Below are 15,858 nucleotides of genomic sequence, written 5' to 3'. Positions count from 1 at the left end.
TTTATTGAGTTTTCCAATAATATTATTTCTTTTACTATTCATTGATCCGTCCATGAATGATACAAATGTAATTAATGCGCACAACTAATAACTGAAATGACATGAAATGTAAGTATGTTAATACGTAGCTTCAGTTGTTGCCCATTCGTTCTCTACTGTATTCTGCGTGCTTCAGCTGGACAGCGTTACCATCAATAAAAAGCCTTTGAACGACTTGCTGCCAGATAATCGATGATGCATGACTGAGGTACAGTTATTTTTTTTTTCTGGCATCTTACTTTTACCTATTGTAATAATGAATGAAAAATAGTGGATCAGCTTGAAAAATTATAACATTCATGCATCTGCTCTGATGCCATCAAATGTTATAAGAAAATCTCCTGCAACCTATGGGAAGGGAAATCCTCTCCTTGGTTATACACTGTAAAAGAGCAGCAACGATGAAGTGTCTTTCTTGCCAACCTCCGTGACAGCATAAACAATGTCACGTATTTTACTAACAATGTTTTTGGGCCACGCGACCGATTTTTAGAGCAGAGAGAAGGCTCTATAATGTATCATAATGATATCCACATAAACGTAACTCTTGCACTAATCATTATGTTTTTACTTTATATTATCATTCTTCTGCCACACAAAGCCTGCTTTCCTACTTTTGTCATGTGCAGCAAGGTACACGTTTATATATACGGTTCTTCCTTTCCGATCGCCGAGTACTTCACATTATTCTTATAATATTATGTCGTAGTACAAATTAATACAATGTCTAGATTCAGTCCATGACTTTTCTGGGGAATATCATGTAAAAACATACTTGCAATACTCGGCTTGTACACAACTCTAAAGTTGTCCAAATGACATTATATTTAACACTTTTATAGCAGTAAAAATAAGCTTCATCATTTTTGTTTACACATGGCCGACGGAAAAACTATGAAGTGATGGCATCATAAGCTCACTTATCTGCATATTCACTTGAACTGTTCTAGAACTGTTTTGCAAAAAACAAACAAACAAACAAACAAAAACAAACAAATAAGTGTCCTCTGCACAGGCATACACCAATGAAAAAGCTATCGAATGGTACATGTGCATGGGCGTACAAACAAAGGAACACCGTTATCTGAGAAAAAAAGATAAGATACTTCCATAATTACTTCTACACATAAAGATATCACACCTAATACGTTTATAACTCATGCCATTTTTGCCACTCTCCCGCACAGACATGTAGTGACTGCAGCAGCTCGGAATATGAGATGGGACACGGACCAGGCCATGCACCGCTTTTGATACGAAAACTCCGAACCCAAAAAGAGTACTTGAGAATGAAATACCTTGTTTCAAGAGAATCCTTTGTTTGTTTTGTTTTGATTTGTTCGAGAGGACCAAAAAAGAACGCGAGGACATGCCCTCGGAAGTGGGGAGAGGCAATATGGGCAATATTTAAGATAATGAGGTCAAGACATTGAGTGAGAACGGGTGAGGGTGTGGAGCAGATGAGAACATGGGAAAACATGCCACAGGCAGGAGACATTGAACGAATTGAAAAATGAGAGTGGACTGGCATAGGAAGGGGTATACAAGAGGAGAACATGGACAAATGAAAAGGAAACCACCTAATAAGCGACGCCACAGCGAGTGTCGCAGAGCCTCAACCTCTTGGACTAGCAAATTGAGAGCTCCCATTGATTTGACATATAGATGTGTTTAGATATCTAGAAGAATATTTTAAAACACGTAATAAAACACACACTTATACTTATACTTATACAAGAAGTACCATGTAGGGAGACACTGAGCCAAAGTTGTGAAAGTGCCTGAAATGTGGAAACATTTTCATACCTGGTACATGTGTATATCTTTGAGGTTTTGTGTGTGTGTGAACCAGTATTGTACATATATCTCCTTATTTCCCTTACTTATCTTCTTGTACGTTATTTTTTTTTTTATTATCATCATTATTATTTTGTTGTATTTTTTTAGTCGATTGTATTGACTGATACCCAGCCTTCAATTTTTGCTTAGTTATATCTACTTGTGTTTGTAGGATTGCCAACAGCAAACAAAATTTATTTCCCGGGAAAAAAAAAAACATATATTGTAATATGATATAATAATGATGTAATAAAATACATTATAATATAATGACATCATATTATGTTATTTAATATAATAATGATGCAATGTGAAATTATAATGAAATTAAAATCGAAATTGAAATATAATTATGATACCATGATGATATCATAATTATAATATATGATGGAAATGTGCTTATATGGGAGAGTTCTTTTGTAACATATGATAAAACACGTTGCTACATCACATTGGGAAGAAGGAGCACACTGTTTGAAAGAAGATTACAATGTGTCATGAGTTGGATTAACTTGGGGGAGTGCATATCTTTCATCAATACAGATATTCGAAAGTATCCATTCATTCGTGTAAAACGTTGACGTTCTCCACGGTAGTGTTATTTTGATCAGGTTTGGAGTAAAATGACAGCCTTAACAGGAGAACCTTTCCAATCAGAATATGCAATTGCCATTATGATTTTTGTTCTTTTTGGAGTGTCTGTCCCGTGCTCTTGCCATTTCTTAAATGTTTCTTTTGCCATTATAGACTTCCTTAATGCCTTTTGCCATTAAGGAAGTCTATAATGGCAAAAGAAACATTTAAGAAATGGCAAGAGCACGGGACAGACACTCCAAAAAGAACAAAAATCATAATGGCAATTGCATATTCTGATTGGAAAGGTTCTCCTGTTAAGGCTGTCATTTTACTCCAAACCTGATCAAAATAACATTACCGTGGAGAACGTCAACGTTTTACACGAATGAATGGATACTTTCGAATATCTGTATTGATATTTTTGGTTTCGAATTAGGCTTAAGCTGTCTACGATTTACAAATTGTGCTTCAGCGGACCCATATTTTTTTGACAGTTGAAAGATACCACAATGCTGAGTTAGAAACTATGCATGCAAGCTTTTGTTTTGGTAATTAATGAATTAAAAGATGAAATTAAATGTTCATCTTGCAGGCCTGTTCTACAACGTATATCAGAGATCATTTGTAATTTTCTTATGTCACTTTGTATGGAAGAAGAAAAGGAAATTATTATGCTAAATGTAATGAAGGCAAAAGTGTATTTAAGTGTATGTCTCGTATTTGCTACATTTTTCCCTTTTTCTTCAATGTTGATATTTGCTTTATGCATTTTTCCGCTGTAAATACCTCTCACACTATGCCCGTGTATTATACCTTTGTGGGACTGTAACACCCCCCCCCCCCGGAAATCTCGGCCATCGGTGTTGTGATCGCGACGAAATTTGGCATGCGTGACACCCACGTCATAATCTACAAGATTGTGTCATAAGATTTTTTGAAACAATCAATTTTTAATTTTAATTAATTATGCAATCAAGCTCAGGGTCATATTTTAGCCTAATTAAAAGCATTGAGAGTTCTAGCATATTCAACAATTGAAGAGTTTGTTTGCAAAGTCCATTTTTGAAGATTTTGAAGTACCTTTCCTGTCATAAAGTACAAAATAAGACCTTTGAAATGATATATTGGTCACTACATATAAATAAACATTTTTGAAGTTATGGTGAAAAGAAACAAAAACTTTCTTATTATTCTCTTTATTTTTCTTGACCTTTAATCGCAAATATCTCCATTTGGCAAATATGGACTTATCGGTTTTTGCAAACAAACTCTTCAATTGTACATCATAAAAACTTCCAAAACTAATTTCAATTCTTATGTATTTTATTGTTGTCAGAACTTCTCATGCATTTCTTTGTTTTTCAGCTTTTGTTTTTTCTTTGTTTTTTTATTGGAAATTGTCACTGACCACTTTTTTACCATAATTAGCATTAAATGAATCAATGAAAGTATTGAATTGTAAAAAAAAATATTCCTTTTTTACGACTTTCATAGCACTGTTTTCCATAGGAAATGCACAAAAAATCACAAAATTATGCCCGTTTGGGGGCGACATGCCGTTACAAAAATGGGCGTGGCTTCGAAAAAGTATGCGCGGACGTTGCAAATTTGGTTTCAAAAGTTGCGCGAGACTTGAACGAAAAAAGTCAAGAAGCCTCGCGACGAGGCTTTCTCGCGTATTCTCGAAATTATAGCGTGAAATGTCGAGGGTGGGGGCGGATCCTGCCCCGCCCTATTAGGGTTAAGAAAAATAAGTAATACAACTTTAGATTTGATAAAACGGTGTCAACAGTTAACCCTAAGACAGGGCGTTCATCATTTATTTCATTTTACTGATATATGAAACGCTGAAATTTCATTATAGTATACTATTAAATGATATCAACAGTTTACTGGCGTCCATTAGTTTTGTACGATCTCGACAGAAGAGTTCATTAATACGAAAGTAGAATACGGTTGTCTTATTACAGTGCAATGCCGAACTGTATAAACTCTACTGCAAATTGAATTTTGCTTGTACGAAAATACTCCAAAAGTGAAACTATGCACTAATATTACCATGTGAATTCGTTGCTCCTTTAAACTTGTACAATGAGTGTAATTCCTTTGTTGATAATTGCCTTTTTAAACTACTTTTATGCGTTATGTATAGTCAACTATGGCTGATAAGTTTTCGTTACTGTAAACTAGAAAGACACGTTGAAACATGTGCATGAAAATTGTAATTCGTGAAAGTTCTTCATGAATTCAATGCTTTTATGCTTACAAAATGAATAAAAAATGTTTTGCTGATTTCTTTCCTCTAAGATGACTGTTAATTTTGGTAAATGTAGTGATATGATATTACCCTATTACCCGAGTATATTTTTCTTGATTTTTCTTGTGCACGTATACCGTAATGTATTTTGAGGGTAAGTTGTCTTATAATCACCGCATGCAGATTTTGCCAGGGTGTTCATTGTAGTGCATATAAGTGCACACTGACAATACCCTGTTCCTCTTATACTTATGTACAAATCTAAAAAAAAAAAAAATCAAAACCTCCTTAACTTGTTTCGGTTCACACACGCCAATCCTCACGGGTGACGAAGAGAATGACGGCTAACATGTTTTTCACCAGTAGGTAGAATGATGTACAAACAAATAAACAAATCTTACACTTCTATCTCAGCAATTGGAGCCGGGCATTACGTTGAGACCGGAGAAGTATTTCTATGTCAGTATTAGTGAGAAAGTAAATTATTAGACATCGAGGCCATAACTGACGGAGAAGAGAACATTAACAATGTGAGATATGCTCAGTCTTCATGGCATCCAAATTGCATTTCAAAAGTGACGGGGACGAAAGATCTGGCTTTCATATTCGTTTAATAACAGAACAGAGTGAATTCATGAAATGGTTATTTGACTGAATTAAATGAGAGAGCACTGTAATGTAAATAGTGGCTACATAGTATATGTATTTTTTAACCAAAACTTTTCCTTTCCATAGTACGTTGCATTCCTAAAATGCCGTTTTCATGATTTTCCAGAATTAAGGAAATAAAATGAGACGTTTAGGTATTGAGAAATTACAAAATGTGTCTCTGTGTAGTCACTTGCTTTTGCGTTAGTAATTACGACAGCAAATGTCATTTTTTTTTTTAAAGTAATTTGTGATCACATTGGGAATTACGATTATGCCTATTCTGCAATTATCTTTCCTGGGTTAGAAGTGCACCGAGATAACATTCTGCTTGAAGAGAAATTTAATGTGCCTTGTACTTGAAAGTATTGCATAATTGCCTCTGGGCTTTCTGTGGAACTGAGAAATAACTATTAAAACGTATAACTGATTTAGGTGCTAAAAAGACACCGTCGAATTTTGTAATGCAACTCACCTATAGGACGTGCCAAACTTTTGTTTTTGCAGCGCATAAAAGAATACCGTTAACAATAATTGTCACTATACAGAGATCTATACACACAATATGGCAACATACTATAAAATGTTTTGACGTGAAATTACAGCTTACGAAAAAAAATCGTGTATAGCGAATCCGGTCATGAGCAAATTTTAACTATCTAAAGCATTTCGTGTTTATTGGCTAATCTTATTTTTCTATTGCGTCATATTTCAACAAAAACGCCGTTAACATGTCAAACAATTCAGCTCATATTTTTCTCTGAACGCAATAACATTTTGCTTAGGCTTGAACTGGTGATTCTGTGTACTTGGATTTGATGGTCTGCTCAGTAAAGCTAAACAATGATTTCTTTTCCACCCTACCGCGTTTGAAGAGATCTCTCAGTGCGACGCGAAACGCGGAATGACGAGCGGTGTATATGAACGGGTTGACGCACGGATTGCAAAAGGCAAGCAGAGTCAGGAGTCGGTGTAGGGGCGTGTCGAGGTGAGAGAAGGAGATCAGACCGAGATTAAGTCCAAAGAAGAAGATTTGATTGGGGCCCCAGCAAATGACATAGATGACAACGACGATGTACATCATCTTCAGAATACGGTCTCTCGCGGCGAGATGGGAAGATGACGGCCGGGCTCCGGACGAACTGGTCTCGTCGAAGAAGCGCTTGGACTGTCGGTAGAGTGAACCAGCGATGAGAGACTGGGACACGAGCATGGTGACGGCCGGGAACACGAAACGGTAACCGAACACATATACGCCATAGGCAAGTTGGGTCTCTGGCGAAAGGTAGCTGTAAACGCAAGCGTGGGAGGACGCGTCGTAGTAAATGATGAACCCGCTTTCACAGAGAGCGATAAATAGTATTAGCATCCAAATGAGCACAATACACACGTTCACTCTCCTCCTAGTGACCCAGCGGGAGAACTGGAGAGGGAAAACGAGGGCGATATAGCGGTCCAGAGAAATGGCGACTAGGATGTAGCTTGAAGCGGTGATTGCCGTCCACTTGAACACGCTGCCAAACATGAGTTTGCAGTACACCACGCCCACCCAGGTATCGGGAATGAAACTCGCCTCGGGCCACGGCAGGATGAGGAAAGATGACAGGGCGTCGGCCATGGCGAGCGTTCCGATGAGCACGTCGGTGGAGCGACGCACGTTTCCACCCCGAAGGAGAACCAAGACGACAAGCACGTTTCCTACGATTCCGACACCAGCGCAAATGATCTCCGCAATGGCCCACCAAGACCACGACGCATCGAACCACTGCCAGGTGTGAAAATCATTTCTTGAACCCTCTTCAATTTCTGACTTCAACGAAAACGCTGAGAGCTCTCCCGTTGTGTCCAACCATATGCTGCTCTGGCTGTCAAACTCCATGCGACGAGTGCCTGGAACTTGTGGCAGCCAGACGGTAGAAGCCTCCTCGTTGTTGTGAGTCGTAGACTCGAGTCCAGTCGCAATGATAGGCTTGCTTCGGACGGACAACAACAATAACAACAACAGCAAGTTGAAGATTTGTTTCTCCATGGTACGTTCTTCAAAGGTGAAACCAACAAAACGAAACGGAATGTAAAGAAATATATCAATATTAAAGCGTTTGAATAGCAAATTAGACATGTTTTGAATATAAAGAAATTTTGCGGATTAGTCCGTTTGAACTTCTTATTGTTATTATCATTGTTATCATTATGATCATTATTACTTCAATATTGACTCATTATGTGACATAAGGGGGAAAGCCATGGGGTGGTTCAGAAGTTACATGCAAAACTGAAAACAAAACGTATATACCTCTGAGTGATGACAACTCAAGTCTCATATTCATTAGATTTGGCGTCCCACAAGGTAGCTTGATAATTATGATCTTTACTTTTTTATTATTAATATTAATGTATTTTTACAGATTATCTGACATACTCTCATTTATGCTTTTTGGTTGATGATTCAAATGTTTTCTTTTCACACCAACACGTAGTTTCTCTCGTACACATCGTTCATTCTGAAGTAAAAAAAAAAAAAAATTACTCAGGTACATTAGGGCTAATAAATTATCACTCAATCTGCTTTTTACCAAATCCGCGCAGATATTAATTTTGACGTTACAACTAGAAAGTGTATCTCACATAAAATTTCTTCGTGTCACAGTTTACGATACATTTTCGTGGAGGCCTCATATCATTAAACTAGTAAAATAATTTCACGTAATATTGGTATCATTAACAGACGACAGTGTCCTCTTTCTTGACGTTGTATTTTTCATTAAAATTCACCTTATCTTAATTACGGAATTTTAACACAAGGTAGCGGCCATTAAACTTTATTCGATTAACTATTATTACTACATAAATACACTCAGCAAAAAACAACAAGAAAGTAAATACTTTTTTCAAGTATACATTTCTCATTGAACATTTTGCTAAAAGTTATTGTATTATATACCATATTAAAGGTAAATTAATTGGCTATCAACCTGGTAGGACAACAAAAAGCAAACTTTACACATGAGTGGACACCTTTGTTTTTCTCTTCCAGAGCACAAAAGTAAAAAAAAAAAAAAATGCACAACTGAACAAGTTGTCATTCATGCGTAGGTGCTTTTCCATATAACAATAAGAACAACCAACATAGATTTCACAAAAATAAAATGAATTAAGTTGCAAAAATAGAACTATGATCTCTATGATATTTTTAAAGCTCAGAGATCAATGAAGGCTAACGAATGATTGAGGAAAATGAAAAATCTTCTGTCAATCTAAATTCAAATGAAATAAGAGAAGGAGCAATAATCAAAAATTGGTAGAAATCTGATTTTTTTTTTCAAATTAAGAAATTGCACATTATGTTTGGTTCTTGAATTTGTTTTATGAGTTCTTACATTGCTAAACAAAAAAAAAATGAGATCAAGGAATTCTGTTCACTTCATCATCTTTATGCGTATTACTTCCTATGTCAGAAAATTCTTATTTTCCTCCTTTAGTTTCATATTTTGTTTTTGTTAGAGGTTATAAAGAGATAAAGAGAACGAAAATTTATTTTTGCTATTTCTTTCATGTCTCTCCTTGTGTTAAGTGGTCATTTGTTGTCATTGTTATCGAGAAGGCCATTTGCAAATGAAAGGCAACATGTCAATTTTTGCAATTTTTACTTTCCTGCTTTGGAGGACAAAAACAAATGTGTTCACTATTTAGTATCAATCTACTAGCTTGATAGCCAATTAAATTCCCTTTAATGTGGTATATGATACATCGATTTTCATCATAATCTTCCATGAAAATATGAACTCGAAAAAGTATTTACTTACTTTCTTTTTCTTTTTTTTTTCTTTTTTTTTTTTTGCAGAGTGTATGTACATATAAAGCACTTATTGTCTGTGGCGTCCCGCCACGTTCCTATTCAGATCCATTATACTAAATATAAGATCTTAAAAATGAGAGATTTGTTTTTCTTTCACATGGATTATGTGTGAGTTTGTTTAATCACAACGCAAATGCACTCACCAGTATTTACAATTCAATGTTCCCATAAATCCATTTAAAAGAATGTAAAAAAAAAAAAAATCGTAATTTTCCCACTAAGCGATCTAATGAGTTTCATTTACCCCTCCTGGAAATGTTATTGGCTCAGAAATCAGAATACATTTATGTTCACCGGCCTTAGATGTTTTGTTTATTAAGCTGTGAAATTGAAAAAGAAAAAGAAAAAAAAATCTCCATCTTTGTAATTCTTTAAAGAGCAAGTTAGAATACTTTCTGTGAAATTCCCGCTGAGATATTCATTATACATTACAATCTCAGGGTTCATCACCAATCACTGAATACATCTTTGTTGCATATTCCTTGTTCAGGTGCGTGTAGCCACCAGCTGTAAGAAGCACCCCAAATGCCTTCTTCCGTTTTCCTTGTTCAGTGGTCAGGCATTCTCTTTGTTTTATTTTTCTTTCATTCCATTTATTTCTATTTTGCCTTATTCCCTTCAATAGTATACCCCTCAGTCAAGTCATGTTATGTTTTGTTTTTCCTGTTTTTTTTCCGTCCTGTCCTATATATATATTTTTTTTGTGTGTGTGTGCTCAAGTATTTGTAAATATTTTCATTATACAATCTTTTGAATGCTTTACAATACACAAACATGCTTTTTAGTGGACTTTCTTCCCCTCGAAACATAACCTTTTACTTTGCCTGTATGCATTTATATCTTTATTTGTTACCTAACCATTTATCCTTCGCGCAGTCGAATGTATGCCTAACATATATGATTCCTGATTTATACTGTGTTATGTTTTGTTTGGAGAAAAACGAAATTAAAATAACTGAATTAATTTGAATTTGATTGAATTGAATTGAAATGCATCATTATTTCTTTTTAAGTAAACAAGTAGCACTGCCCTCCTATGACAATAAATAATGCGTTAGTTTTGTGTTCTTGTCTTTCATTCCGTTATATTACATTGTTACACATTTTGTCTTTGCGCTATAAATTACTTTTTATTGCAATGGCATAATTGCTGAAAGCAGAAGATAAGCAGAGGGGTGAAGATATGAAGTGTGAGTTTTCTTCTATTTTCCTACCTCTGTAGAAAAAAATGTGTAAGATCGCAACTGCTGGTCTTACATTTTTTACAATCATTTCGGAAAAAGAAACCAGTGGGACTCAAACCGTTCATGTTAGGGAGGAAGATTTGAAGTTCAGATCTACCTTCAAATTAAACGCACACCTTGTAAGAGGTGCTACGTGCACTCACATAACTTGACAGACATGGCCGTGAAATAGTGAGTATAGAGTAAACGTTGAGAAATGGTCGAAAAATGAAATGTATATGAATACGAACTAGTATATTCCTATTGCAGAAGATGAAACGTTAATCGGGAAAAACAGATAAGAACTTGCTTCAAAATCGAAATCCGTGTAAAGACTCCAACGTAAAGGGGATTCAGCTACTTAAACAAAAGGATTTTATTTGCTATTGACCATTCGCCTTAGTATTAGATGTAGTTTTAATTCTCATCTATTGATGTTCACAATCAAAGCATAATTTTCACGTACATTTATTACAAGTATCTAATCAATCATTTTAGAGATGAAGCACAATAGACCAATCGGTGCTTATCAAACAAAAATAGTCATGCAAAGACAATTCAGAAGAAATTACTCACGTTAACATCTGTCAGCACTTCTTACCATGCTGGGAGAACCAGTGGAGAATGACAAAATAAAAGAGAAGTCAACCCCTTTTAAATGCCTGTCACTTTTCCTCTTAATAATAAGTAGACCTGTGGTCAAAACTCACAAGGAGTCACTTCGTCCTATATTACTTCTCATTTTTCCATAGCACTCTTTCCTTTTCTTTTTCCAACTCTTGACTCTGCACCTTCGGGACAACAAAGAGATGATCGATTCTTTTTTGCGTTTATTCGTTTGAGTTTTTGACTTAAATGATGGATGCTACTCATTTATTATTATCGTAGATTCTTAGAATAGAGGGTTACTAAATGCGCAGATTTAGCCCATCTTCAATTCACAGCCTTTATAACGGGTTGTCAATCTCTATTCACTTGTCAACTCACTTGACCACTCGATATTTTTCCCTATCCAGTGTGTAACTTACGAAACCGAGAAAACAGAATAGAAGATCCAGTAGCACTATTCATAATCATTGCCTCCAAATTGGTATTCTTATCTTCTTCTTTTCATAAAATTTATGAATAGTGGGCAGTATCTTTGGGAGTATGGCATTCCCGTCACTGCCGGTGAAGGACAATATATGTTGTGGCAATCTATGCAATTGTAGTTCTATCGCGAGCTCTCTGCACGCTTTGCACCATTGTTTGGGAATGAAAGCTCTTTTCAAGCAGCGGGAAATGGCACCGTGTTATATATCACAAGATTCCTCTATTAATAAAGAAGAAAAGAAAATCTGGTCCTGGGTTTCTTGTCATTTTCTCCTTTCAGAATCTTCGAAAGTTCCGGTAATAAAAGAAAATATAAGAACGTTCCTCTATTGGTATTTTTAGTACCGAAAACACTTGAAAATATACATGTGCATGTATATACCTTACTGTAACATAGAATATATATAGTATGTTATACATAGTGCTGACTATAATTTGTAAAGGGCTCAAAGCACTGCATAATCGCACGTTGTATGTGTTACCATTTGTAGGCTGATCGGTTTTCCTTGAAACTGATGATGGCACTGCTTAAGGAGAGATTATCAAATGCATTTAAAGATCATGAATTTTGGGTTGTATCTTTTTTTAATAAAAGACTTCCATTGGTATCAAACAAATTTTACTCATTATGATTTTTTGATATCATTGAATAAGATGGGATGTTGTGTACTGGCAGGGCCCTGTTTTATGAAGAGTTAAAATTGATTATCTAGTTGATTTCAACTGTATGTCTACGACAGACTGTGTGGTAAGAAAATTTAAAATCTATTTCATCTTTTGATAAAACGGGGCCCAGATCTCACACAACATAAAGTTATGAATAATACAAAATCAGAATTGTGTCATGTAAAAACGGACGTTCCACAACTTTCTGTACCGGTTCCCCTTCTCGTTTTGCTATTTATTAATGATTTGCAATTTTCAATCCCTAATCTGTTTTCTATATCATATGCAAGTGATATAAACCTATTTTCCCCGGGCGGGATGTTAATGACATTAATCACATGATTAGTTCAGAAATGAAAAAAAAAAAAATGTGTTCTTGGTTTGATAGCAAATTTTGTGGTCTTAAATGTAGACAAAATTATGTTGTTATAGTTACATGTAGTTATAGTTACATGTACTTATGATTACTCGATTGACCTTACAAAAGCGTGCAAGAAGAACACTCTGCAATGTAGGTAGAAATCCTTTTACGCATATAGCGGTATTGTGTGAGGAATTGCAAGTTGAACAAATGATGAAATAGTGCAATTAAAAGTGCTACATTGATGTTCTCATATTTCAAAGGTGTCCTACCTATCAGGGTGCATAATTCGATTTCCCCAAATAGTGCAGTCCATACTAACAAAACCAGATGTTCTAATACGTATGTTTACCTTTTTAAAGATACAAGTTCTCAACGACCACAACCAGATACATTGGAGCGAAATGTTTAAATGAGTTGCCAACACGACCTCTTTAAACAGTGGGTCTAACTCTGTCACCTTCTAAGTGTAAATATAAGCAAATCAGGCTCGATAGGGTTCATGTGCTCTTTTCTGATAGCTTATGTGGTGATATGTGTATTTTTTCTCTCTTCTGCAGGTCTTGTAAACTATGTTTTTACCATGTGGAATAGGATGAATTGAATTAAATGGTGGAATTGACATGACTTTCATTAGTTTATAAAGAAGTTGAATCAATAGATACACTTATTTTTTATTTATCTATTTTTTTTGGGGGGGGGAGGGCCTTTGTTTCCTTTACCTTTAAGGTTAAATCGAAATTCATTATGATTTCTTCGTTTTGGAAATGAAGTACACATTTCACAATTCCATATGAAGTCTTATTTAACTTACCACAAACTCAGCTCTCCAAGCTACAGAGGCTTCAAAATGCGGCAGCACACATCATTACACTATCCAAGAAGTACACTCACATCACCCCTATTTTGAGATCACTTCATTGGTTACCAGTCAAAGATCGCATTATTTTTAAGAAATTTACTTCTGACTTTCCATTGCATTCAGGGCGCTGCTCCTCAGTATAACATTGACTTACTCCATAATTACATCCCTGCTAGATGTCTACGCTCATCCAACTCCGGTTCTCTAATAATTCCAAGATTCATTACAATATGGGGCACACGTGCCTTTGGCCATGCTGCTCCCACCATATGGAATAACTTACCTTTAGCCATTTGTCAGCCATAAAAAATTGTTCTTCATCAGACTCCTTTAAAAGCAGTCTAAAAACTCACCCGTTTAAAGGCCTCCATTTGATTACTCATTACATGTATTTGATATTTGTATGTCATTTATCTCCTTCACTTTCTCTTCCTTCTGCACCTAGAGCACTCTGCAGAGTGGATTTGGCGCTATATAAATCATATCAATTATTATTATTATTATTATTATTATTATTATTATTATTATTATTCCCGCGAATCGTTACTGGCGTTTGTTAAGGGAAATATCATTATAATTTTAGTTTTTGAAATGAAGTACACATTCCCACGAATCGTCACTGGGGTTTGTTATTACTAAAAAAGGGAAAATCATTCCCCTCGCGTTTTGAAAGAAGCAAGTGTTTTTTTTTTTATCATTATTTTGTGAGAAAGTCGAAATCAGGTTAAACATTCTTCCATTTTCCCCCAACTTTCTATGCGTGTAATATCACATGCTGCAGTAATCTTCTCATTCAGCGATTGCGGCACAGATAGTTCAATTCTGACCATTCATAACTTTTAAACGAATTTCAAGGTTAACGTAGCCAGATGAGAACATAAAGCCATGTGATGCAATCGAACCTTTTTTTTCCCTGAGCAACAAGTGAACAATGTCGAACTCGTCGGATTTGTTTTTGCCTAGTGTGGAGCTCGTGTGCCTTGTTTACAAGATAAGTGCGTGTTTAAAAGTGTAATGAGTACAGTGACTTTATTACAGCTAGGTCGCATGAGCCTGTCCCCATAACTTGCGAGTTTGGTATGAACATATCCAAAGTGCAGGGCGAGGGTACTGTAACATGGCAGCTGGCCTTTAACCGATTAGTGATTTCGTTTCCTAAGCTCACACTTATTCAATGGGCTACTCAGCCTGACTGGCAACACAGTCGTCTTCGTGTCCCCCTCTTGGAAACTCGTATAACATCCGTATATACTTGAAGGTATCGAGTTATTACAAGTTATTTCATCTCAAGCTTGTTACGAGTAATGCAAGTGTATTACGAGTTTAGAACAAGTTACAGGGATTTGCTACCGTTTAATAAAATTTTGAACATGTCCAAAAATTGAAAAATTCCTCGTAACATCAAGAGATGTACAGAGCCGTGTTGAGTTTTCTGGCGAGTTATCCGGAGTTTGATGGACGAAGAGCTTCTCATGCGAATTATTATGAGTACCCCCAGCTCCCAACAACTCGCCATAAGTCGACAACACTCGAAATAACCTCGTGTACGATTCATCTACATATTTGGAAAAAGGGCATTTTTTCCTTTCTCATTCTAGACAAGGCGCCAAGGTGAGTGTTTGCAAATTATCTCCGTGATCTTTTCAAAACAGAACAACATGCATCTATACCGTGTACAAAAACAAACAAACAAATAAACGAATAACGGCTGCAGTAGAAACACCAAACATAGAGTCACTTTTGGATCCATAAACGACCAATACACGCGCTCAAAAGTAAACAAGTATAGATCCCTTCGTTTTACTTTGGTGCGTTCTTCGAACTGCAAAGTGATAAACAAGTATAAATAGCAGATACCCATCAGCAAAATCTAAAGACGCTTGATCTGAATTCAATCTTCGAAGATTTTGCGATTAATGGCGCTTCCGATTTCCAAAGCAGCATCCCAACCCAAGGTGGGATGTCATTTTGTACCAAACATTAAAACATCTAAATCTGAAATTATTACAGATTTCTAAATTTGCTGTAACCTAATACTTTCTCATGCATATTGCGAAAGTAGGTTAAAATTAAGAAGTGATGTGACTCTGTGCTTTGGACAGCCCATTGATTCTATAAGCCCAAAGCGTGTAAACTTCTACATCCCCCCCCCCCAAAAAAAAAAATCATTTTCAATAATATTAATGATCAACCAGAGGGACTGGTTTCGCCATGGCATTGCGCAAACACCTGGTAAAGTGAGAGAAATTCCCATTTATGGACTATTTGCCAGAACCTTCTGTTTTTCTGTATCTGCACTAAGCAGTCTGCTTTTTATAGCCCTCTGTTAGCAATAAAGAAAGGTTTGCCTTCCGTACCAATCATAAAAAAGGTTCACTTTCGGCTCCCAATGTGATGTGTATTCCTAGTATTAAAAAAAAAGTATTATCTCCAGTTCCT

At 35.9% G+C, this 15,858-nt stretch overlaps 1 protein-coding gene across 1 annotated transcript; it reads right to left on the bottom strand.

Moving 5' to 3' along the window:
• Window positions 1–6,140: 6,140 nt before the first annotated feature.
• On the bottom strand, window positions 6,141–7,388 carry LOC140229607 (allatostatin-A receptor-like). Its single transcript, XM_072309852.1, has one exon. It carries the CDS (start codon window positions 7,386–7,388, stop codon window positions 6,141–6,143), a length of 1,248 nt encoding a protein of 415 aa, XP_072165953.1.
• Window positions 7,389–15,858: the final 8,470 nt, after the last annotated feature.

This window comes from Diadema setosum, chromosome 6, assembly GCF_964275005.1.
Source record: "Diadema setosum chromosome 6, eeDiaSeto1, whole genome shotgun sequence".
Lineage (NCBI taxonomy): Eukaryota > Metazoa > Echinodermata > Echinoidea > Diadematoida > Diadematidae > Diadema > Diadema setosum.
This window is presented reverse-complemented; position numbering and strand designations above follow the sequence as displayed.

Bases quoted from the DNA above. Each gene is read 5' to 3' on its own strand.
- LOC140229607 (XM_072309852.1), bottom strand. From the start codon at position 7,388: ATGGAGAAACAAATCTTCAACTTGCTGTTGTTGTTATTGTTGTTGTCC.